A 24,986-nucleotide genomic window follows, 5' to 3' on the forward strand; every position below is an offset into this window, starting at 1 on the left:
AAATTGTAAATCGTCCGTCTGTCCATCTGTGTAATGTCTGTTGTAAACATTCCCCTGGCCGCAAAACTCAACCTATCCACTTTAAATTGAGCAGAAACATTGAAAGTGCAACCTTGCACGCAGATTGGTATTGAAAATATGCCAATTTACTCAAAGGACACGCCTACAGCACCACGTAAACTGAGAACACCAATGTTTTTCAAAGGGGATGAGAAATTGGTTTGTTTGCTCATTACTCATAAACTGTAGCAAATAAATGTACAAAAATTTGAACGCCTATTCTATGGGCGATGCGCACAAAAATGCGAAAAATTCACCACGTCTACCCAATATTATAGTGTATCAAAATTTAATTGTTTTTTCAGTACCTTTATAACACGCAGAAACAAGCTTCAAAAACCCCATAAAGTCTGCAAATTCTTCGTCAGGTACAACGCTTGAATGCACCAAAACATTTCCGCCTGTTCGTCTGTCCATCTGTCTGTTTGCGTAACGTTGTTCTCCCGTTACCGAAACTGAAGATATCGCCTAAAAATTTGCAAAAGAATTTTGGAATTGACCTCAACTTTTGAAAGGACGCTCCTACAACGCCCATATGCTTTTACGGCAAAAATTTTTATTTTAAAAGAAATCATCTGCGCCCACTCCATATTATAAAGCATGAGAATTTTGTTCTTTCACTTCTTTTGTTTTTTTTTTTTTTGGGGGGGGGGGTAAACGGTGATGGTGTAGAAGATTCGGCCCCGAACGAATTTAATTTTCTCGCTTGTTTCTGTTACTAGGGTTGAGTTAAGTTAAGTTTGCTGAATGGTAGGGAAGCCTTGATCTTAATGCTTTGAATTGTTTGCTTGGCGGTTGATCGCTCATTAAGTTTAGACGACTAGCGGTCCGGAAATTCAGAAAACTTAAAACTCAGAAGACCTTCACTTTTTTTTTCAAAATTTTTATCTTTAATAGACCTGAAGCCTATTACATTGTAACGTTTTGTTTGTCTTCTTGTGACTTTACGTTTTTGTTCAACGTCTTTCGAGATTAAGTCCGTACCGCTGAATGCTGACCTTTGGGAATAGTGTACGTTTTAATTGCAATTCGTAGGTATTCGCATTTGTTTGCGATTGTCCGGTTGAACAATACGAGTCAACTCTCTTGACTCGACACACTTTGCCTCCTGCAAATATTCTCTTTATACAAACTTTTACAACCAAATTACTAACAGGGTTATGTTAATTTCTTCTGTTCTACTAAAACCCTCTTAATCTTTTCGACAATCGTCAGCTGCATGGGGCAGATACCACATGATCTTTTCGTTTGTTAGAAGAACGACTAGTTTTCATGAAAGCTCAAATCATCAACTAACTGAAGACAGAATTCTCATTTTTCTCTCAGGTTTAACCAGAAAATCAATTTTCGAAGTGCGAGTCTTATTAAACTTTTTCCTTTATTTTGCGAATTACATCATAATAATAATATTTAGTTAATCAATTCAAAACATTGGCGCTTTATGAGTTGTTGCTCAATTATAGAGTGCTACTAAGGTTAGCGAAGCGTTTTTTTTTTTTTTTCCTTCAAATTTTTGCGGATTTCGTTAACGGTTGGTTCAAACGTGTCGACGTGAACGCAATCATAGTGTCGTTTAAATTCATAAGAAATACTGGTAAGCGGTAAGAGGGTAGTGGGGAATGACTTTGCATAATGTGGTACAAAAGAAATTTACTGTGGTATCTCACTTTGCCAGGTATCATGTATTGTTAGATCTTAAATGACGAACTAAAAGCATCTGTCGTAGTGCATACACACCCACTTGCGAATACTGGTTACAATTAATCTAATTATATAAGATAGGCGTATGTATATATCTTTAAGTACATACATACATACATATATACATATATATACAAGTACATTCCGTATACGCTTATGTGTAATACAAATTTATTTATAGCTAAATAAATGCAACGCATTCTAGTTTAACATGACAGTCACTTAATCATATAAAACCTACCAAGAAGTTTGTCTGTATGTACTTTTCACACCCACCACCCAACTATGAGGATATACACATTTTATCATAATGTTTGCAACACCCAAGAAGAAGCTTCAGAGACCTTGGAGTGAGAATATGTATTCTTGATCAACGCGAAGTCATGCCTGTCTGCTTTTGTGTCTGTGGCTTAGTGTGGTGAGCATTGTTGACACTTTCCTCACAAAAGACTTGGTAGAAATATTGAAAGTGTTTACACGCAGGTTCGTATTGAAAATGGCCCAAATTGGTCAAGGCACACGCCCGTAGTAAAGCGGAAATTAAACGCAACTCTGTTTCTCAAAACAAAAGTTTATGGGTTTTTGCTCATTACCCAGGTAGATTCGACATTGACTTTATGGAAAACTCTACTGTTTATGGGCAAAATGGGAAAAAGCCGACCAGCTTTATGCTTAACTCTAATCATAAGGAAAAAAAAAATTTGTACATTCTTCAAATCAAGATATATTATATGCCTAGAATTGCATTAACTCTAAAATAAACATGATGGAGAGAATGACCTTTTAGCGAACTAAAGGGTGCAAGATAAGTTTTATCTCACTCACCTTTTTGATATAGTAAAACATAAAAGCACGAGTCGCCAAAAAATTTTAATGATGATGGGTATGTGAGATTCCGTCCCAACCGATGATAATTTTTATACTTGTTATTAAATTCAAAAGTGCAGTGGCATATAGGAACACAATAAGCGAACCTCGTGGGGGTAAATGGAAGAAAAGAACTATGAGGATGAGGAAGGGATGGTGACTATCAGAGTGAAGGAAGTAAAGCGAGTAAGGTATAGTAGCTAAGTGATATTGTAAAAAGTAATTGAGTGCTTTGGTTTTTCTTTTTCTTCTTCTTTTTTTGTTCGTTTTCATAGTGTTTGTGCGTGTAGACAAGGGAGTTTTTAATTATCTTTCGCTAAGGGAAGTAATCTCTGAACGTGACCCTAGCCTGAATCCGCCTTTAGTTCGGGCTCTCTTCATCTCAAGTGGATTTTTCCTAGATACTTCTATCCAAGTCCAAGCTTGCTTACCCAAAACAAACAGTTTGGTTGGAAGGTATTTCAAGGTTTAAATATTAACTTCTACAAAAATATAAACAAAGGATGGATAGATAAATGGATGATTGGAGGGATGGGCGAGTGGACGAAGGGACAAAAAATCGATAGGCGTTGGAGGGACATTTAGATGGACCCATGAGAGGGATAGCAGTTGACGAATGTAGAGATAAATTAAAGCTCGAACATTACGTTCGCACGTTGTTTCCAATATTTAGGGTTGGAATTCTTCTCTCTTTTCTGTCACTTAATGTTGCTAGACGTTACGTAACCTATAACGAAAAATGACTAACCAACAGCAAATCAGTAAGGGAGAAAAAGTAAAAACGAATTGAACGCAATTCATTTGTATAGTGTTGCAGGTCTCTTTGTCGGTTATATTGATAGCGTACATAGACAGACACTTTTGTTCAATGGTTGAGCTTCTAATTGTCAGTAATTGAAATGAACTTCTTGGCCTTTGTTTTTGTCAAACTAATGAGAAGTAGAGAATCGATTAACTATATGTAAAAGTCAGTCAGTATTTATATTCGAAAGGAAATGAAGACGAAGTATCAGTTTGTATAGGCAGACAGTAACTTTAATTGCAATAAATAGAGTTGTTTAAGGTGGAAAACTTTTTGTGCATTTAATAAATAGTCAATGATGATGTGAACTTTCTTCAACGTACCTGAAGGTTTCTTTTTTTGCTTTCTTTTTTTTGATGGTAAAAAAAAAAAAAAAAAAAAAAAAATTGTAAATTTCCTTATATGGATAATTGCAAAGAAAAATTTTAATTATATAATGAAATTAAAATTAAATAACAGATATAGATGGAAATTAATTCGACTGGTATCATCTACTAATACACATGTATATCAGAAATGTGTATGTCCATCCATTTTTGTGGTTGTCGATATGGTTAATTGTCTACATGTTAATCGATTCGGCAATGTAAATAATTTTCCTACCGCCAGGAAACTTCATTTTTTTTTTTTTTTTTAGTTTTTATGCTCCTTAACTCGGACATTTGTTCGTCGCCATTCACCCCTGCTCCGCCTTCTATCTTCATCTATTTGGGTCGGCTTCCTTTGTACTCATCTAAAGGTTCAAAACGTACAAGTGCCGATAGTGGGAGGTACATGCTTAACGCATAACGTTAGGCTGTGCACCACTCGAGACACTACGAACTATGGCGAATGCTGTTTGTACAGTAGTCGTTGTGACGAGATAATAAAGCATTGGAATTAGTTTTCCGCCGGTTAACGTTTGCTTCTTTTTTTTTTTTGTTTTTAATCAAAATTTCATTTTCTTTTCAGATACTAAAACAGTTGGAATTTTCTAAATGGTTGTCACACATACACGTTCACCGGTCAATTAGAGCTTTTTGCCAAAAAAAATTTTTACAATTTAATCTATTAAGCTCGAAACTCTTTGTTCTCTGCACTCAACGCTCAACGCGTTATTGGTTAAACAAGAACAAAAACCACTTTTTTTTTTTTCTTTCATTTTTCTTTAAACGGTTTTCAATTAGTTTCCCTGTTAAAATAGAAACATTAGAAAAAAAAAAAAAAAAGAAAGCAAAAAAAAAAAACGAGAAAAAATTGATAAATTTTGTGCATGAGCTCTCGGAGAAACATAACGACGACGACAACAACAACAACAACAACCGCTGCCACTGGTCTAATATGGAGCATACGAAAATCGTTGTACAAGCGTAGTACGAAGAAAATGAAAACAATTTCATGATATTACAAATGGTCAGAATCGGTGATACTAAATTTTGTAAAAATGCCTTCAACACCGTACGATTTGGTGCAGGACGATCAAGATTTGCGAGTGCCATTACATGCTGAACAGGCCTTCTTCCATGGCATTACGTTTCAAGCCAAGGTAAGTAATATTTTAATAAGAAATTCTTTTACAATTATTTACAATAAAAATTTCGATATGAAATGATTTGTGGTAATAAAATTCTGATAAGGTTTAGCAAGCATTAAAATTTACAATAAATGTTTTCTCAATTGAGTATTTTTATGCACTGATCTACTAACTAATCCCTTCTAACTGTTACTATTATTTCTCTTTAGCAACCAATGAAACCATTATATATATACATCCACCCATATTTGTTTTTGGGAATTCGTGCGACGTATTTTCCGATTCCGATTCCGATTCCGATCCAATCGTTATTACTGTTAGCATTGAGAAATCATTACCTTCGTAAAGCTAAATCCAGGAGATGCTTCATAATCAAAATTTCGTTCTAAAACTTTTTATTAAGTCCTTGCAAAAATGTTGATCACTTCTTCACATGAAAAATGCATTTATTGTGGAAAATTGATGCAATATCTATGTATATTAATCAAAATAGTTTCGATCATTTTCGATAACATTTTACAATATTTTTCGCAACATGGCGATATCATGTCGAAAGAATTTATATTGGTTTGGCAGCGTTTCATCCATCGATTCATGTTCGCAATTTTTTAACTTTTCGGACCCAAGTTGCCAGCCAAACTATGCTATACCGATCTGAATGAATGGTAATCAAAAGACGCCATGTCTGGTGCGTACGCTGGGTGCAACAGACCTTCCTGGAAAACTCTTGCAATAAGTGGTCACCAAAATGGCATTTTCAGCCAATTCGTGTCGCCATTTTTAAACCGTTGAACCCAAACCCGACCATTGAGATATGATAGTGCAGCATCACCGCAACGTGACTTGAACGTGTTTGGTAGACTTTGGCAGCTTTCTCAGATTTCTTCACATCGATGCAATCAAATGTAATGAATTTGGAAGGAGAAGAAATTCGAGTACTCCACGATTAGCGTTGACATACGCTAAATAAATCAATAACATGAAATGGAAAGTTGTTTGTTTATGTAGAGGACGATCAAAACACCATTGACTTTTACTATTATGCATCGCATTCCCATTTCTTTATCATTTTTATCTGCAAGAAATTGCTGATCAGAATTTTTGCAAACATTTAATAAGGCGATAAGTACTCGTTTTTTTTTTTTTCCTTAATTTACAATATATATATATATATATATATATATATATATATATATATATATATAGCTAAGAAGGCTTAAAGAAAAATACTTTCATATATAAATTTGATTATGTAAAAGATGGAAATGAATTGGTTAGTAGTAAGAAATAATCATCTCATCGGAAGCTGTAAACTTTTTGTGACTATATTTTTTCGTAGTTCGCTAGATATTTACATTTTCAGTGATCAGTGCTATGGTACACGTTGGTTAATAGTCAAAAATGTATCATCATTTACAAGTATTGGAAAGACAATTTGAGAAATTTGTCATTAAGAACTTCTCGCATCGTCCTTGCGATAAACGATTTGCTGGCGTCATCTAAAATATCTTATGCTTTGAACTTGTTCCACATAAAGTTGATGAGCGCCAAGGCATAGTTATGACCGTAAATGAAAACTAAATATATATATATATATATATATATATATGTATAGTTGCATTTTAGTTTAGAATAAGAAGCGGTAAAGGCTCGTCATACAAATGCTGAATATATCAACATAGAGGCTAAAGTATTTTCATAGAAGATTGTAAGGCCTCGAAACCGATCAAATTTTTTGTTCTTTTTTGAAAGCTTAATACTTCCACAATGACTGTTGGGGAACCGGAAAGCCGTATTGATCGATCTACACTTTTTCAACGTTATTGTGACGAAATTAGAATGAGATAAAAATAAATTTAAGCACATGCTACGTTATAACTCCGAAATAAGGGAAAGAGCGGTATGAGAGCGCCCTATACATACCGCTTACATACACACCACAAGTTTTGTGTAGATTACAATAGAAATGCTTTTCAACCATTCACAGGTGCTATAATATAAGGTATACAAAATCGTAACTCTGTCAATAAATAAATTAATGCCATCTCTATCTGCACACTATATAGCACTCTTTACTAGTCTCGCATTGTATACCTTGAGCAAAAATGAGATCGGATATAGAAAGAAGAAAAGTATAAAATTTTGTTTGTTAAAACTCAGTTCAATGAATCCTTTTAAGCAGCATTTCTCGTTTATATGCATGTTGCAATTGCTGAATACCGTTAGGAATATGTTTTCAATTGAAACCAGTTCCTCATCAGATCTATAAATGTACTCAATAAATACTTATATATAATTTTATGTTAATTGTTCAATGTTAAATGTACTCAGATTAGACTCTGAAAAGCGTTACAGATGCGACTCAAAAATTTCTATATAGAGTTGAAAGGATCAGTAAATGTTTTATATAAAACAAATATTTACGATAATCGTGATCAGAATTTAATTAAGCTTTAATGTTAATGAAAAAAGCAGAAGAAGCGAAAACGATTTTTGTTCTTTTGGATTTTTCATTCGTCAAATAGATTCGTATTTAAAACAAATCTAACAAAAACGCAACTTTAAGCACTCATGTAAACATGCATGTGACACATGCAACCGCAAAGACCTTAAAACTTTTGGAATAACGTAGAGACTATAAATTGTTTGGGAAATTGTTAGCATAACGTGAATCTATGCAAATCCAATAGAATGAAACCTTGACCATAAACCAGACCTTTTATCATAAATTTTGAAAAGGTAAACATTGAAAATACCACAGCATTTAAAAAAGATATGCATATGTACGTTTATCAAATTGAAGATGATGGTAGAAACCAGTGTTAAAACCACAAAAAAAAAAAAAAAAAAAAAACAAAATAAATAAATTCTTTCCTCGTTCTTCCATGGGTATATATATCGTGTCCGAAACAAAAAATATGGCATATCCAGCGTTACATGCTTAAGTCTCACTACTGCAGTTGAATTATTATAAAATTTTGTGCATGTGACATGAATTATATTGTTCTGATTCTTCTTCTTCTTCTTCTTCTTCTTTTTCTTATTCATACACTCGCTCAATAGACGATTAAATCAAATAGCAACAACAAAAATAACGATAATAACAATGTTTTTTTTTTTTCCATTTTTCAAAAAGCCTGCACTTCTACGTGTTATTGGATTATTTTTAAAAATTTTTTTCTTGATCTTATGCTTTGTCACTCACTTTTAAAGGAATTACTGCAATTTACATTAGACAGTCTATTGCTTGCAGTTTTACTGCCGAATTTAAAAGATTAATTTTTCGGTTAATTATTTTTTTTTTTTTTGTTTTGTGATAATGTTATGGCATTTTACATGAATAAGAAAAGAGTCTTACTTACTATTATCTAATTAGGAGAAAGTAAATATTTCAAGAGAACGTTACCATATTGTCTCGATTTTTTTGATAAAAATCTATAATTCAAGTGCTTGGATTTTAAAAGTATATTACGGGAGCCAATGACGTTTTTCGCAAGAGCATTATTAGTCTGCACTACCAAACTTTGCTGTATGCCTTCTTGTCCATAGGTCCTTATTCGTAAATTTTTGCCCGTTAGTGGGTAGTGGATATCTAAGAAAGAATTTTATTTTATACAGCCTGCTCTCATTTTTCGCCTGGATGAGTCCTGTTTTGTTTTACACGCCAACGAAGAGAACGAACGGAGAGAAAAGATTTTCTTTTATAGAAGAGCATCGATTTTTGCGAGCTTTATAAAACCACTACGCAATCGATCAAGAGCTAGTTGACGATCAAATCGAGTTGGCATGATGAAATAAGGCAATGTGATTAATACTTTTAAACACTTGTTATACCCATCATCGTAATATAAGGGGTATATTCTTTTTGTCAAAACGTTTCCAACGTACAGAGGGCGGCATCGGAGGCCCCACACAATTTATATATATTCTTAATCAGCATCGAAATCTAAATCGATTTAATCATGCCCGTCTGTCCGTCTATCTGTCTGTCCGTCTATTGCATATTTGTTGTTGCCAATACGAAGCTATCCGCTTAAAATTTTGAGCAAATATTGGAAGTTCTTGCACTCAGCTTGGTATTGGATATGGGCCAAATCGATCGAAGGGCACGCCCACAGCACTACGTAAAGTGAGAACGCCTCCGTTTTACAAATGGAATGAAGAATTGGTTTGCGGCTCATTACTCATAAACTATAGCAAATAAATGTACAAAAATTTGAGCGCATATTCTATGGGCGATGCTGTAGCATCTGTGCATAAAAATGGGAAAAATTGACCACACATTACCCAATATTATAGTGTACCAAAATGTAATTATTTTGCCAATACCTTTATAATACGCGGAAACAATCTTCAAAATGTCCATAAAATATACAAATTCTTAGCCAGTTTCAAATCTTGAATGCACCTAAATATGTCCATGTTCGTCTGTCCATTTGTCTGTTTGTGTAACTTTGTAGTATATGTGGGAAACGTTCTCCCGATAGCGAAAATGAAGAAATTTGTAAAAGAATTTTGAAATTGACCTAAACTTTTCAAACGTCACGCCTACAACGCCCATATGCCTCTACGACAAAAACTTTTATTTTGAAAACAGAAGAAATCAACTGCGCCCACTCCATATTATCGAGCATGAGAATTTTGTTATTTTACTTGTTTTGTCTTTTTTTGGGGGTAAATGGTCGGGTTCGGGTCTGAACGAATTTAATTATCTAAATTGTTATATAATAAAATAGAGAGACCGTTAAATGCTAGCTAGCATTATGAATTCAAGTTAATGATACTAAAGCCATTTGCGATCCCGATCGTTAAGGTCGGTGGATTTCGACGATGTTGTCCTGCATAATATGGGATATCACCTTTTTAAGGAATCGAAATGTTATTTACATGATATATTGCTATTGCTCACTGGTGCGATTGATTGCGACGACCATCGTTGGCTACTGGCCAACCCCCCTTTATACACCTATTGCAGATTGTGTGACATGAATGTGATATATAGAAAACTATTTCCGCAGATTTAGTATTAATTAGTTTTTATCTTGTCACTCCCATACCGGGAGGGAGGGATGGGGGCTGTACATAATCGTAAACAACACTACCGCTTACTTTTTCTTGTAATGCATTTTCTAATAATTTTTTTCCATTTGGCTTAAAGAAATTTTCACATGTTAAATTATTTACGATTTAAGCTTAATATGAGTTTTGCATGTCGGTAATTTATCCATATTTTCGCAAATACACATGCAAAAACAATAAAACGTTTTATATTTCACACCATGGAGTAGCAGTTCTGAGCTTTTTTTTGGTTTTTTTTTTTTCTTTTTTATATTGCGCTTTTTCTCTCTCTTTATGACCTCAACATGTAACATATGAAGCAAAGTTGGTTGCTTTCATTGTATTTAACTAACGATGGCCTTACCGGGCGGTAGATTTGGGCCAGGGATGATGATGAGGGAACGACGTGAAACAAGGCACAAGAAGTGCAAATGCATACAAATGCTATGTGGTTGATGATGTCTGTTTGTTTCGATGGATGGTTCGGTGAGTGAGTGAGTGAGTGAGTGAGTGAGTGAGTGAGTGAGCTAGCGAATGAGTGTATGTAAGTTGTGTTATTATTATTTCCAACCATTATCATACACATACGCATACACACATCCATATACATACATGCATGCATTTTTCTGTGTCAAAACTCTCTTGAATTAGATCTGTGTTGGGCCAAGTTCATGGGTATTATTTGCATACATGAAACTTGTTGAGTTTTTAGTATTAACGTAATTGCAAACTCATGCCATCGAGTAGCAGCAATCAGAACGACACAATATAATGCAACAATGGCAATAAAACTGATTTAGGGAGCCAATAAGAAAGGTACTGAGCTAAACAGAGAAAGAGACAATAATGAGCGGGAAAGTAACAGAAAGTAGGCAGAAGGCAAGGGTAGGGGCGCGTGCAAATTGCTATGGCAGACATTTGATGGCAATTGTGTTCATATACCACCACGTGATGATAAAGTTGATACTGTAGCAGCTTTTGTTTGTAGGTAGGTAAGTGGGTGTATAGATAGGTCGTTCTTCAAATAACACATCCACACACCAGCATATATAGTTTTTTTACAAAAGCAAATAAACTTGTATTCGGCTGAAGCCGAATCTCGCATACTCGCCATCATTAAAATCTTTAGCGCTCCATGCTGTTATTTACATATATACAAGTAAATGGAATAAAATTGATCTTCCATCTTTTACTTCCCTACAAGGTACTGTTAAACGCAAATTCAATCCATCACGTGTCAAAGTTAAGGCAGAATTAACATAGTTAACTTGTCGCATTCTATTCTTCAAATCCCTTTATTTGATACCCATATCGTATTGCAATGGACGTGCACGATATTAATTTGGAACTGGCACACCTAGCTTGTCACATCCTGTTCGCCATGTCGTTTTATTTGATACGTATCGAATTAGAATTTCACGCTGATCAAAAATACATATTCTTCGCAGAGTCTCTTCAGTTTCCTTTTGGGTGTTGCAACTGTCATGACAAAATGATCATACCCCCATCCTTTGATGATGGGTTTAGTATAAAAAAAAAAAAAAAACAAAGCAATAATAAAAATCACTAAATTTTAATCTATTCTTTCTTTCTATTGTGTATTCTGTTCCTGTTTTTAAATGTTTCTCGTGTGTTGTTTTCATTATACCCACCACTAGACGGAGGTATCCTCATTTTGTCATAACGTCGGCAACCTAAACCTAAAAGGAAGCTTCACAGACGCAATAAAGTATGTATATAATTGATTAGAGTAAAATTTTGAATTGATTAAGCCATGCCTGTTCGTGTCTGTATCTGTCCGCCTGTGTGCCTTCCGGTCAGTGTGGTAAGTATTGATGAAGTGGGCCACATTGGCCAGGGCGCACGCCTGCAGCAAAGCGGATTTTGAACGCAATTCCGTTTCTCGAAACAACTATTTATGAGTTTTTCCTCGTACTTTACCTACAGCCCTGCCCGCACAAAGTGCGATGAACACTACGACGTGGTGGACTACATTTTTCCTAACAATATCCTTTAGGGAACTGAGAGATGGAAGATAAATTTTATAGGCATGGGACGCTTAACATTTTAATGGTAATGGGTATGTGAGATTCGGCGCCAGCCGAATATAATTTTCTTACTTGTTTTCATATCGCATTGTTATGCTCAACTGCTGGCTTTCAATGGTTAGATTATTTGTTGTAATCATACTTCACGTTAATATTCGTATGTTGTAAAATACATTGCGTTCTCGATGCTAGTGTTGCCCGTTTCCCGGTCCCCGCGTAATTAACAACAAGTGTGTACCAGTGATCATAGACTTTGCGAACAAATGAGTGAATGAATGACTGAGTAAATGACTGAATGAATGGCAATTGTAAACAATTAAAGTCACATTGCCTGAATTTTGCATGCAACTGAAATCTGTTGTTGCAACAGTTTCACTAGGATTTCAAAAGATATTTTTACCTGACATGATTTCATGCATGCATGCATGTATGCATGTATGCATGTACATTTATGCGAATGTGTCAACGGTTTTATCTTTCTTTCATTCTTTCACACATTTAGCCGGTTCGTCGGTCGGTCGGTCGGTCGGTCGGTTGACTTCCAATCGTCACTGTGTTACCCTTTGCGTATCTTCTTTGTCATACTTCTTTATGTATAATACTAGCTGTGAAGTGTTCGCCTATTTTCGGTTTCTTTTTTTCATTTTAAAACTTTCTAACAATTGTTTTATGTCAGCTATTGTCCACCGTAATTGTTGCACTGTAAAGTAATCCTATAAAATTAAAAAAAAAAAAAAATCACATTTAGTTCATTAGTTCATCTTCGCTCCACATATTGTTCAATCGCTCTTAGAATTCAAGCAAAACTATTCCAATCATTTATTTATATAAATTTTATTGATAGTAAAAACTCGCCTTTTAATATATAATATTTTTTAATATATAGACAAACTACTACCACTGTTGCCGTAGGGACCCTTTTCCCTAATGCTATATTTGTGTCAGTGATTTTGCTTCTGCAGCGTATGCGCTTCCGTGGATATATGTGTGCGTGTGATGATGATAATACTTGGATAGCCTTAGTAATCGTTGTGAAGACTTATTTTGATTCCATATATTCATATGATATAATGAACGATTGATTACGTGTGACAAAGATAATGTTCAAGGTGTTACGAGCAGAAATTTCAACCATGTACAGTGAAGTGCTCCAACTTATTCATGGGTGACGAACATTTTCGGTGTTCCTGAGCATCGTCGTAAAATGTGCTGCTTTATGCTCTTTTATAGGAATTCTCTCCAGCGAGCGAAAAGGGATGTGTTCACCAATGAAATCCCTAAGACAACAGAGCTTTCTTATCGTTCCTACGCACTTTTATTGTAAGTGTTCGGATATCGTGCGAGATGTTACGGCAATTCGTGGTCTTCAATGGTGTCACCTTCGTTTGGGTAACCTACTTGCAGTGATCTTTCTCACATTTGCAGATGTTACCGCCCTCAACCCAAACGCTATTCATTTCTTCCATTTTCGTCTAGCTACAGTCTTTAAGCTAAAAGCAACTGCATAAATTATCACAATAGGGCGTACACAATGTAGTCTCTTGGAGCTTTGAGTAGGCGTTGTTAAATCCTTACGAGTGATGAACAGTTCAGCTACGATAACCAAATTCGAAATCTTTCCTATGATGCAAAGTACACGAGCGCAGAACATTGACGATGAAGCTAAATGTCCACGGCGGCATCATTTGTGGGGGCCACATCGGCGTCGCATGTTATGAAAATTCCAATCAAATGAAACCATCAATGTGGAACGCTGCCAACAAGATTTAATACGAGTTATTACGAAAACCGGGTGCAATATGCCAAAAATCATGAAATTTTGAGCTTTCAGTATGAAGAAATTCGGTTCCATACAGGGCAGCTACCTTAGAAAATATTTACAGTTCTAATCTGGAATGTTTCACCATCGTTGCTGGTATCAAGAGACATTAATTTTTCGGATTAGCGCACTAATCGTTTTGTCGTATGGTGCTTCGATGGTTACGACGATAACCAAATATGTTTTCTTTTGGGGATAGCCTTAACAGACGAGATATTTTTTCAAGGTGAAATTCGAGAATTGCTGGAGAGATGCGAGAAAGTTTTATCTAGCAATGGACAATACCTTGATTAATGTTTTCCTTCACTTTTTTTGTTTTTGAAGTAAAGACATTTTCGATCGCGAACAACGGACCGAACACAATGAATGCATTCGATAAATATACGATAATGTTGTATATGTCTATCGATGTGTACAAATATGACTTTTGTTTGAGTTAATGAAACCAAAGCTTATGTAATTTGGAGTTTAGTTGTGAAATATTCGCATTGATGAATGCCTTATGAAAAAGATTATATTTACCTCGGGGCTTACATACGTACATATTCGATATTATTATTATAAGGCTTGAAATTGATTGACTTTTAAGAATGCATTTGACAGCGCTCTTCCGCGACTCATAAACACATATTAGCTGCGAGAATAATAATAATAATAATAATAATAATACAAGAGAAAAGGAAAGAAAGATGCATGAGGATGTATTTTTAAACATAAGTCTATAACCTTGTGCATACATATATGTATGCTCGATTGTGAGCATCCACTGAAACATTTATAATAAATACATTACGGATGTTGTGGATACTTTGTCAACACAATACAAATGTAAATTTAAATTTCCGTTGCATTTATGAGTGAACAGCAAACTATCCAATGAATGAATGAATGAATGAATGAATGAATGAACGAATGGATCGGTAAGCGAGTAACAGTGAGTTGAAGTGAGTGAGAAAGGGAGTAAGGAAGTGAATGAGCAACTGCCTAAGTGAGTGGGGGTCTAGATGTGCACCATAAACCCAGAAGGCAAGATATGCGCATAAATTTAACCGTAAACGCTTTACTTTACTTTACGTGTATCTAGCAAAGTTATATCTTTTCGTGTGTATATGCGATGCTGCGGTACTTTTTAAAAAACAAATATTATGTAGTTTTTGCACTTAACACACCGCGTGACAGCACACACAAACACACACACGCAAACGCACACATAGGCAAAAACAATAAAAAATCAAATAAATTATTATCAAGTAAACGAATGAAACAGATAGAGTCAACATGTAAGCAAAATTTAACAAACCGTTACGTGTGCACAGCGATGCTTACGCATGCCTGTGCGTGTATGTGCAAAAGTGCTATTCTTCTGCTTCGTTTTTATGTGTAATTCTCTCACATTTGTATCCATCCAGCGTTGACGTTTACGCTGCGCTTTAAGCAAAGTTTTATTTTGAATTTTTATTTTTTGTTTTTTATTTTTTGTTTTTTGTTTTTTTTTATTTTCTTTTTAAGCCATAAAACGATCTGTACATTAATATGCTACAACAGTTGCACAAAGTATTGTATAATTGCACTTTATAACAATGTTTTATGGGGATAATGTGTGCATATAAAACTTTATATCCCGTAAAGCAAAGGCAAGCATCCTCCTCTCCATAATACATTCGTATCTCTTCTTCTCTTTCTCTTTCTCTTTCTCTTTCTATGCCTGTCTTTTCGTTTTATTTTCCCCCTTTTTTTGCTATTGCATAAGAAAGTCTTTTATTTATGCATTACAATTGTATGCGTGCTTCTATCTTTTCTCCATTTAGCCTTTCTTTTCGACTATTATTTTTCTGTTTACTGCCAGGCTCAGATAAATTACGAATCCACAAGTTCACCACACGTACAATTATTATTAATGTTGATTTTAATATCAAAACATTTGTTGTTGTTTTTTTTTTTTTTTTTTTTTTTTTTATTTTTTATTTTTTTTTTATGTGTTGGATTTGATACATATGCTGTAATGCATATGGCGGCGGTAGCTTTTAAAATGCATTCCTTTTCATTTAACTTGATCGAATAAAGCGCTTTTTAAATGAAGTCTTCCGTAACTTTTCCCTTAAGCGAAACGATAAGGAAGAAATATGGTTTTTTTTTTTTGTTTTTGTTTTGACAAAATTTCTGCATCAACTGCATTGTGTACTTTATTATGCGCGACCTAAAAAACGTCATTATTTTAATTCACTCGTTAAGTTAGCTCCCAGTTACACTAGTTTTAGCGGAAAGTTAAAGCAGAAATGCATTATCCATAAAGTATTCGGAATAATTTACTTAAGCGACTCTGTCCGTGTTCACGCTCATTCCTTTTTATTTGTTTTCGATTGTATCTCGTTCGTCCGTTCCATCTTACGCTTATTTCTTTTTCTCGTATTTCTCGTTCATCTATAATCGCTTTTTTTCTGAGTCATCTCTGGCCCGTGCTGTATCGATTCCAATATATTCTTCGTTTTCGCTGTCTTTCCCTTCCCTAAAATGCACCTGTCGCGCCCGAATTCCGTTTATCAACCATCCGTTCAAGTCTACCACCTTTCATGTTTAGCTTTCTCTGCATATATTCTGATTATATTTTAGAAATTTATTTAAGCACAATTAGCTCAAGCGGATTAATCAATATGTAGTGCCTGGGAGGTCTTTGATGAATAGAAAACTTGGCTGTATCTTGGTTAGGTGGAAACTGCTTCAGTATATGGACTCGCATTTTTCAATTGGGTTAAAGTTTTTTGCATTTTGTTTAAAATTATTATTCAGTTCTGCAGTTATTAACGTGGAGAAGTATTGTATTAAGTAAGAGAGACTACGTCAAAGGGCAATAATAAAAAATTTTTTTTTTTGATTATATTCAACATATTACAAGAGATAACAAGAATGGCAAGTAAGTGTTCGTCGCTTGTTGTTATTAAGAGATTCGCTAAGAAAACGATATTGTTTTTGTAAATCAAAATTTTTGTTTTGAATCACTTAGAACGTTCATGTACCGTACAATTTTGCGCTTAACGAACAAATCCATTATCCATTGCTATCTTGATTGCATCAATTCTCCGCCCCTCTGGCACTTTCTCAAATAATATTAAGCTATTGAGACCTCTGACATGTGAGACATTGTTCGCTTCAGTGTGCGATTTCTGCTCAATATTTGAACATTTTCAAATTAAAAGTGCATTTGTAAGCGTCGATATGGGTAAATGAATGTGTGGCAATTAATGGAGAAATGTGTTATTTCAAATCGAACACTTTCCTCAATTAAATATTGTGTGAGTCATGATGAAACGCTTGAAATGAAACTGGTTGACCAGGTGTGCAATGAACTGCTAACGTGTACTCAATCTACGATTTGTACGTTTATTGGTAAAGGTTTATGCCCAAACTGGGAAGAACAGCGAACTCTTTAACAACAACAGCAATAATAATGAGTCAGAAAATGCAATGACGACGATACGATTGCCGCCGACTAGTCGAAAAGGAAAAAATCCATCGAATGAAAATTAGGGGCGCGCGCGTATACAATTTTCCTCATTTCTTCTTCTTCATCTTCGCGCTCACCTCGATTGCGGTAAATAGAAATGTACTAATAACAAAAATATGTTTTATTGGTTATAAGCAATTCGAATAAAACCAATATACAACAACAACAAGAGCAGCAGTAGCACCATTAGCCACCAATAATAAATTTATATGAAATTGTTACCAAAATGTCCATAACATGCATACATGCGTAAAGCGCAAGTGTGCCTATAAGCAGCTGTTGGCAAATATGGTTCCAGGTTATGGAAGTTTTATGCTTTCCTAAGCACTTGCATCCACGCTTGGTTGCGCCTTATTTGTGTTAATAATGCTAAAATATGATTTTTAGTTAAACGCTGTATTTATCCATCGATACGGGCGAGGTGTACATGCGCGCTTCTATGCTTGTTGTGAATTTTTATTAAACATTTCCTGTTGTTAATGGAGTTTCTGGGTGATCAGAGGAAAATGTAAGCCTTATGCACTCTATCTGATCGACATTATTTGAGCAGCTTATGTCCAACTTTGCCAGCATATGGTTCTCCTTTTATTATTAATAACAAATTTTTGTTGCTTTTTTTCCTACTTTTTTTTAAAATATAATTTAGGGTAACGAACGTTAAGCACACAGCTGCCAATGCAGTCCACAGTCTACAATGGTAATGCATATACCACGTATATGTATGTCGATGAGTGTTGTTTATATTATGCTAATAACAATGACCCGTAACGCTTTTGACCCCTTTGAGGGAACGAAAAAAACAAAAAACGACCAGAAAAAAAAACTATATATATATATATATATATGTTATACTACGGACGGACAAATTTGAAAAAAAACTACTTTTATTTATTTATTTATTAATTTTTTTTTTTTTTTCAATTTAAAAAAGGCAATCGAAAAAAATCCTCTTCGAATAAAGCACAAGTTGAAGATTAACTTGTTTCGTATTAAAAGTGATGCTGGCATTGGAATGTTGCATTGACCTCGAAAAAATGCTCGAAAGGATTTAATTGCAGATACAAGAAGAAAGGAATTTCATTAGATTAACTGCAAATTGCATTTAAAAGACAAGTTTGACAATCGAACTGTGTCCAAACAACTGTTTCGAGATGTTCGCATTGCATTGCATTGCATTGCATTGCGTTATGTTGTTTGTCCTTAAAATCTACTCAACTTTAGTTTCATTCTCATCAACACTTCTAGTTCAACAAATTGCGTACATTTCCACAATCGAACGATTTTAGAAGAAGATAATAAATAATTCGATTGTTTTCTTATCAATTATTCTATTTCTCTTTTATTTATGTCTCATTATTTTATGATTCTATGAAGTTGTTATGCATACTAAGGCGTAAGGCGATCCTGTATATAGGTAAAATAGATGAAATCCGCCTATGACTAAACAAGGTTTATCGAGAGATATGAGAAGCCCTTTCACTTGTTTATCCTCTATTTTAAATACTTATAAAGTCCGCTTGGCAGTTTATCCGTCCTTGATTTTTGGTGTTTGCTTTGGGTTGAGCATTTTGACATTTCTGGGATTTCTGGGTCGGAAAGCTGAACCAAGTGATTTTTACGGGCCTGTTACGAAAGATGGAAAGCAAAGTCAACGGTAATCGTGCGAGCCAAGTTAGGGGCTTTACAGAACTTCTCAAATGCGATCTGCCATTGTGGTGGATAGAAGAGGATAACACCTTGACTATCGATCAGTTCGGGACGCTTCACTTGAACGGCTTATATTGATGAAACACTTTATTGCAAAATATTTTGCGAAGTTTTACAAAAACTTGACTCATTCTCAAAACGCAATCACGTTCGTCTAAATTAATAAATGTCTTAATGGGTTTTTTTTTTTTGCTCAAATAACTGATGAATTTTCATCTTTTATTCGGGCAGTACGGCTTGTTAGGGATGCCATGAACTTTTTCTTTGAACTAATACATAATATAGCTGCCAAACTATCCAAATAAAGACAGGCATGAGCTTACTGCCTTTGAAGCTCCTTTAGCCAAAGAGATTGCTGCAATTATTTATTTAATTTTCTTGGTAGACGCTGTCCAAAATAACTGCATGTATGAAGAAGTGAAGGGATATAAATTTTAGAATTTTGATCAAGTCTCGTTACTTGCACTAATAATTTATTGCTTGCCAGCTATTATATCACAGGCGATTTAGTTCGTAGTATTCATAAAAGTATTCATAATTGTCTTAATTGTTAAAGTCCTGAATTACTCATAACTATTTCGCAATAAATTACGAACTCATTCATTAAAGTTAATTTGGTAAAGTGTCGCCCGTCTCAAGCTAAACACAATCAAAGTTTCGTTCGTTCGAGCACGAATTGCTTAAAAGACTAATTCTCAGAAGGTTGAACTTGATTAATTGTTTGCAATAATGCATTTTAAACGTTTAACAAGTGAGAAAGTTACATTCGGCGGGGCCCGAATCTCGCATACCCACCACTATGTTTTTTGCATTCTACTCTCCAAGTTCTTTTACTTGATACCCGTATCACTGGTACTACTTAGCAAAAATTAATCGTGGTGTCTATCATATTCAGTTCAAAATCCACCCATTTTTCGCCAGATCTGAGGAGTCTGCTAAACAGTTTAAAACGTTTTGTCTTGTTCGGTTTATGATAAATGGGCATTAAATCTCAAAAAAGATGAAAAAAATAAAATATAATTATTCGTAACTTTGTGTGAGCATGGTTGTGTGATTCCATTTTTGGACCTAAAGAGTAAAGTGTTTCGTAAAGTAAATGTGAAAAATTTTAGCCTCTCACCTTTCATACTTTCCGAGTAACGAGCAAAAATCCAAAAGTTTCTATTAAACAAAACCGGAGTTGCGTTCAATTTGCGCTCCACTGCGCGCTTCTGCTCTGACCAATTTTGCCCATTTTCAATAGTAACCTGCGTGCAGAAACTTCCATTGTTTGTACCAAATTTGAAGTCGATATCGTGGTTTTTGCGATCAGGACAGTGCCAATAGTACACACTAAACAGACGGACAGACATGGCTAAATCAACTCTCAATTTCACGCTGATCAAGAATATATATATATACTTGATAGGATCTCGGAAGCTTTCTTTTGGGTGTTACATACATTATGGAAAAAAACAAAATGAGTATACTACCGTCTTACAGTGGTGTGGTGAGTATAAAAATGACAAAGAAAACTTTAATCGAAAACTTTTATCGGTCTTCTCCATATATTTAGCTGCCTGAGGTATTGAAAAATACAAATTGTCTTAATATTCTTTTATATTGTTTTTTTTTTTTGTTTGTGAATATGTGTTTTTAACTTTTCTCAATCAATTTACCGCAAACTAAAGCAAAATGTTGTCTTTATTTCAAAAAAAGTTGCGTTCGTGTTGACGTTAATATTCGTATTCTATGCACTTACTAACTTAAATTGCTTTTCTTTTATTGTTGCCATATATTTGCACAATGCCCGCAATATCAGGATAATTGTGACTTCATTTTTTTTGGCAAAGTCTTAGTTCATTTGTATGGGATTAATTTCGTTTTCCTTTCTCTTTCCCTCTATCTTCACTCCACACATGTATGCACTGCAGATTTCTTTCTTTCTATAATATGGATACAAATTGATTTGATTTCTAAATATAGTAAATAAACATACTTTACGTCAATTGGATATACGCACAGTACCGAATAAAACTATTACAAAGTTTTGCCGAGAACGTTCTTAACTAGCTTAAGACTAGATTTTTCAATTACAGAATATTCTAAATACATGCATATAATTATGTATATATATATATCACTTAGAAGATGTCTCCTATGTGTGTGTAACACGATGATAGTACGAAAGAAGAGAGGAGAGAAAAAGAAATAGGGAGATGGTACTCGTAGTCTAGTGGAAAGGTAAGGACTAAGTACTCGCTGTAGGTACTACTCAAAGAAAATTCTACGGCACCTGAAATTTGAGAACCCGCGAACATTCGATGTGGTAGTCGCGGTTCTTATCCACCGCCTAATCACATATGCACAAAAGGGTAGATGGAAGGATGCATTTGAAATTAGACAACGTAGGACACTCAGAGAATCTGGATCAAATCACTTCTTAATCGATCATTGTATTGTTGCACAAACTGACTGAATTATACATCTCATATGCTGTTATGGCGCATTCTTTTATAGTCGCGGCTTTTAATTCTTCTAAGTGTGTTTGAGTTCTTATCGCAGATTTTCCATTCGGAAAAATGCTGGTCTGAATGGGCAATATATGTTATGGGACTTCATTGTTGAAAATGTCTTCCATGTACAATTGGCCACTTTCGTTTCTTCTGCCCACATTGCCTTGATTGTTAGCTTTATTAGGATATAAATTTTTCATTTACTGCACCTAAGAATGAATATCCCCCCCTTCCCCTATCCGCCCTCTCTTTCAAGATTCGTAAAGAATAAAAATAAGAAAGAGTGACTTTTCCAATCGCATTTCACTTTTTTGATAAGAAAACGTTCACCTTAAAATGTAAGGACGGACGGACAGACGGAAAAATTCTTACATTAATTAAATATCTATAAACTTTATGGGATTAGTGGATCTTAAAAAAGGATCCTATGATATCCTATGACATCCTTGTAAGAAGAGAGAGTTAGTTGTGATTGTGTATACGATTTGATTCAGATCTCTATTTTTGATCGCTAGATCAAATATTTCATTCACTTCTGTTCGAAATTTAAATTCGGAATGAATAATTTCTCTTTCGTGTCTATTTGCATATTTTTATAAACTTATCAATTTAGGCACATACATACATATGTATATATATGTATATATATATATACATAATTATAAACAACAAAGTGAAAAATATTGTGATGCTAAACTGCTGCCACAACTCTCTCGTTCAGTGCTAAGAAGCAAAAATTCTTAATTGTTCCCGTTTAACAACGAAAAAGAAAAATTGTCTTGGTTTTGCGGTGAAGTGTAGTGGTACGCATACGCTCTTAGCGTTGTGCAGCGATAGTTGAATGTTTTCTTTTGTTTTCATTGATTTTCTTTTGTTTTCATTGATTTTCTTTTGTTCGTATGGTTTTGATTATTACTATTTTCTTGTTTTTTTTTTTTTTTTTTTTGCAATTTTTTTATAACACCTTTGGCACTCAATTTTTTTTTATACCTTTAGAGTACCAAAAGGGGAAAACATTTTTTTACAAAAAAAAAAAAAAAAAAGAAAAGAAAATCTCTCTTTCTATTTTATTATTTGAAATTCCAGTTGATGAAATAATAAATTACGAAAAAAATAATAATAGAAGAGATGTTTTTTTTGCTGTTTTTTTTTCTTCTTTCTTTGTTATTTATGGGTGTTTTTGTGCATGATTATATTGTACTCATTAGTTTCTGCAAACTATGCAACAAAATTAACGTAATCACCTTTTGATTATAGGCACATATTCATGTATATATATATATATATATATATATGTATACATGTATGATGAAGAGAGAAAAGATTTGCGGGTTTCTAGTAATGATTTTGATTTTCTTTTCTTTATTTTGCTTTATAGCATACATCGCAATTATAACAAGTTTCACTAGAAATGATTAGCAAAAATTTTTCAAATAATTTTCATTAGAGAACTTATATACATATAAAGAACAATTTCTAAGGATTCTAAGCAAAACTTTTTTTTTAAAATTTACACATAAGAAAAAAGAAAAAAATTGAAAAATTCTTGAATATGTGAGAACTTAAAGCGTGAGTAAGAGAGATGGAGATAAGGAGAGAATAAAGAACGATGAGCTTGTGATATAAAACTGTCTAGTTCTAGTCGAAAGTATAGATAGGATTCGTAGATGTTATGTGAAAAAAAGGAATATTTTTTCAAAACATATTTTTTTCTTTGTTTGATTTTCAAATAAGGCGAAAAGCTCGCGTGAATACTGCAAACGCAAGTATATGGTGTTAGTGACTTTTGCCGGTTTTTTTGCAAAGTATTCGATCTCCTAAATACTGAAGCACGCTTAAGAGTAAAGGCTATGATCAACTTCAATGCGAATAAAAACAACTCGTCCATTAAACCCATGTTTCGCGATATTTGCAAGTTTGAGTACTGAATTCATTCGTGGTATTTACAACTGGTTCCAGATAGTTTTAAATATCTATAAACAATTTGTTACCATCTTCCAGAGACTTTGGAATGCCGATAATAGGTAAACTTATTTGTACAATGGGGGATCATTGTGATCGTTTTTCTTTTGTGGAATTTCCGACGTCTCAACGATGCTGTTTAGAAGTTGAAAATTCGTCATAAATGTTCCTTGATCGGTCAGCCATGCAAAAGTACAGACTGGATAGGATAGGCTAGATCCGCAATATAGGAAAAGCTGCGCATGCCCTGGAAAATCAACAATTTCTTCTTATTTCCCAAAAAAATTTCGATTCAAAAATTATTGGGTTTAGTTTATTAATATGTCAACAGTTAACGGCCAAACCGAGTACTTAGTGGTTATACTTTGTTTCATGCCTTTTAATACAATCACACACTCTTTTCGTATTCTCTAACCTCATATGAACGTTAATGAAACAATAGAATTTGCCAAAAATTTATTTGTATTGTCACGAGTGGTTGAATTGCATTTGTTGCAATGATCTGCAATGTATTAATATTTCCATCCAATAACAAAATTTGACAATTTGTGCATTCCTAAGCTTTGCTTTTTTGTCCTCTTCCGAGAAATTTTTTTTATATTATTGGGCTTGGGTATCAATTTGATTCCGTTCATCCATTTAGAATAAATTCGAAGTAAACTAGGATTAAAAGGTTTGTCGTCGAACGAGGAACCGACCATATTGATGACTCTGACATATGCTTGGGGTAGTAATTTCGTGGAAATATTTTAACTCGAATCAGAGCTGCAGATGAGAATAAACAAGTAAGAAAATTAAATTCGTCCGGACCCATCACCGTTATCCTAAAAAAGACAAAAGAAGTAAAAAAACAATATACTCTTCCTCTAGAATATGGTGTGCATGCAGCTGACTTCTCCTGTTTTCAAAGTAAAAGTTTTTGTCGTAGAGGCATATGGTCGTTGTAGGCGTGCCCTTTGAAAAGTTTAGGTCAATTCCAAAATTCTTTTGCAAATTTTTAAGCGATATCTTCATTTTCGCTAACAGGAGAACGTTTCCCACGTACACTACAAAGTTACGCAAACAGACAGATGGACAGACGAACAGGTGGACATATTTAGGTGCATTCAAGATTTGAAACTGGCCAAGAATTTTCATATTTTATGGAGTTTTTGAAGATTGTTTCCGCGTGTTCTAAAGGTATTGGGAAAACAATTAAATTTTGATACACAATAATACTGGACAGGAGTGTTTATCTTGTTTTTTTAATTGCTGTGCATAGATGCTACAGCATCGCCCATAGGATATGCGATCAAATTTTTTTAGATTTACTTACTACAGTTTATAAGTAATGCGCAACACAATTTTTCATATCTTTTCAAAAAATGAGATATTCTCAGTTTATGGTGTACTGTGGGCGTATCCTTCAACCGATTTGGCCCATTTTCAATACCAAGCTGAGTGTAAGAATTT

At 34.2% G+C, this 24,986-nt stretch overlaps 1 protein-coding gene across 3 annotated transcripts in view; it reads left to right on the top strand.

Moving 5' to 3' along the window:
• The window catches only part of LOC119631960 (capon-like protein), a 224,619-nt gene that overhangs the window by 35,627 nt on the left and 164,006 nt on the right, over positions 1-24,986 (top strand). For all 3 annotated transcript variants that reach the window (XM_038024602.1, XM_038024605.1, XM_038024604.1), the window contains exon 2: positions 4,382-4,955. In XM_038024602.1, coding sequence (XP_037880530.1) covers positions 4,854-4,955 — 102 coding nt within the window. In that variant the 5' untranslated portion in view covers positions 4,382-4,853. The remainder of the gene's footprint in view (positions 1-4,381; positions 4,956-24,986) is intronic.

This window comes from Glossina fuscipes, unplaced genomic scaffold (genome assembly GCF_014805625.2).
Source record: "Glossina fuscipes isolate IAEA_lab_2018 unplaced genomic scaffold, Yale_Gfus_2 1, whole genome shotgun sequence".
Lineage (NCBI taxonomy): Eukaryota > Metazoa > Arthropoda > Insecta > Diptera > Glossinidae > Glossina > Glossina fuscipes.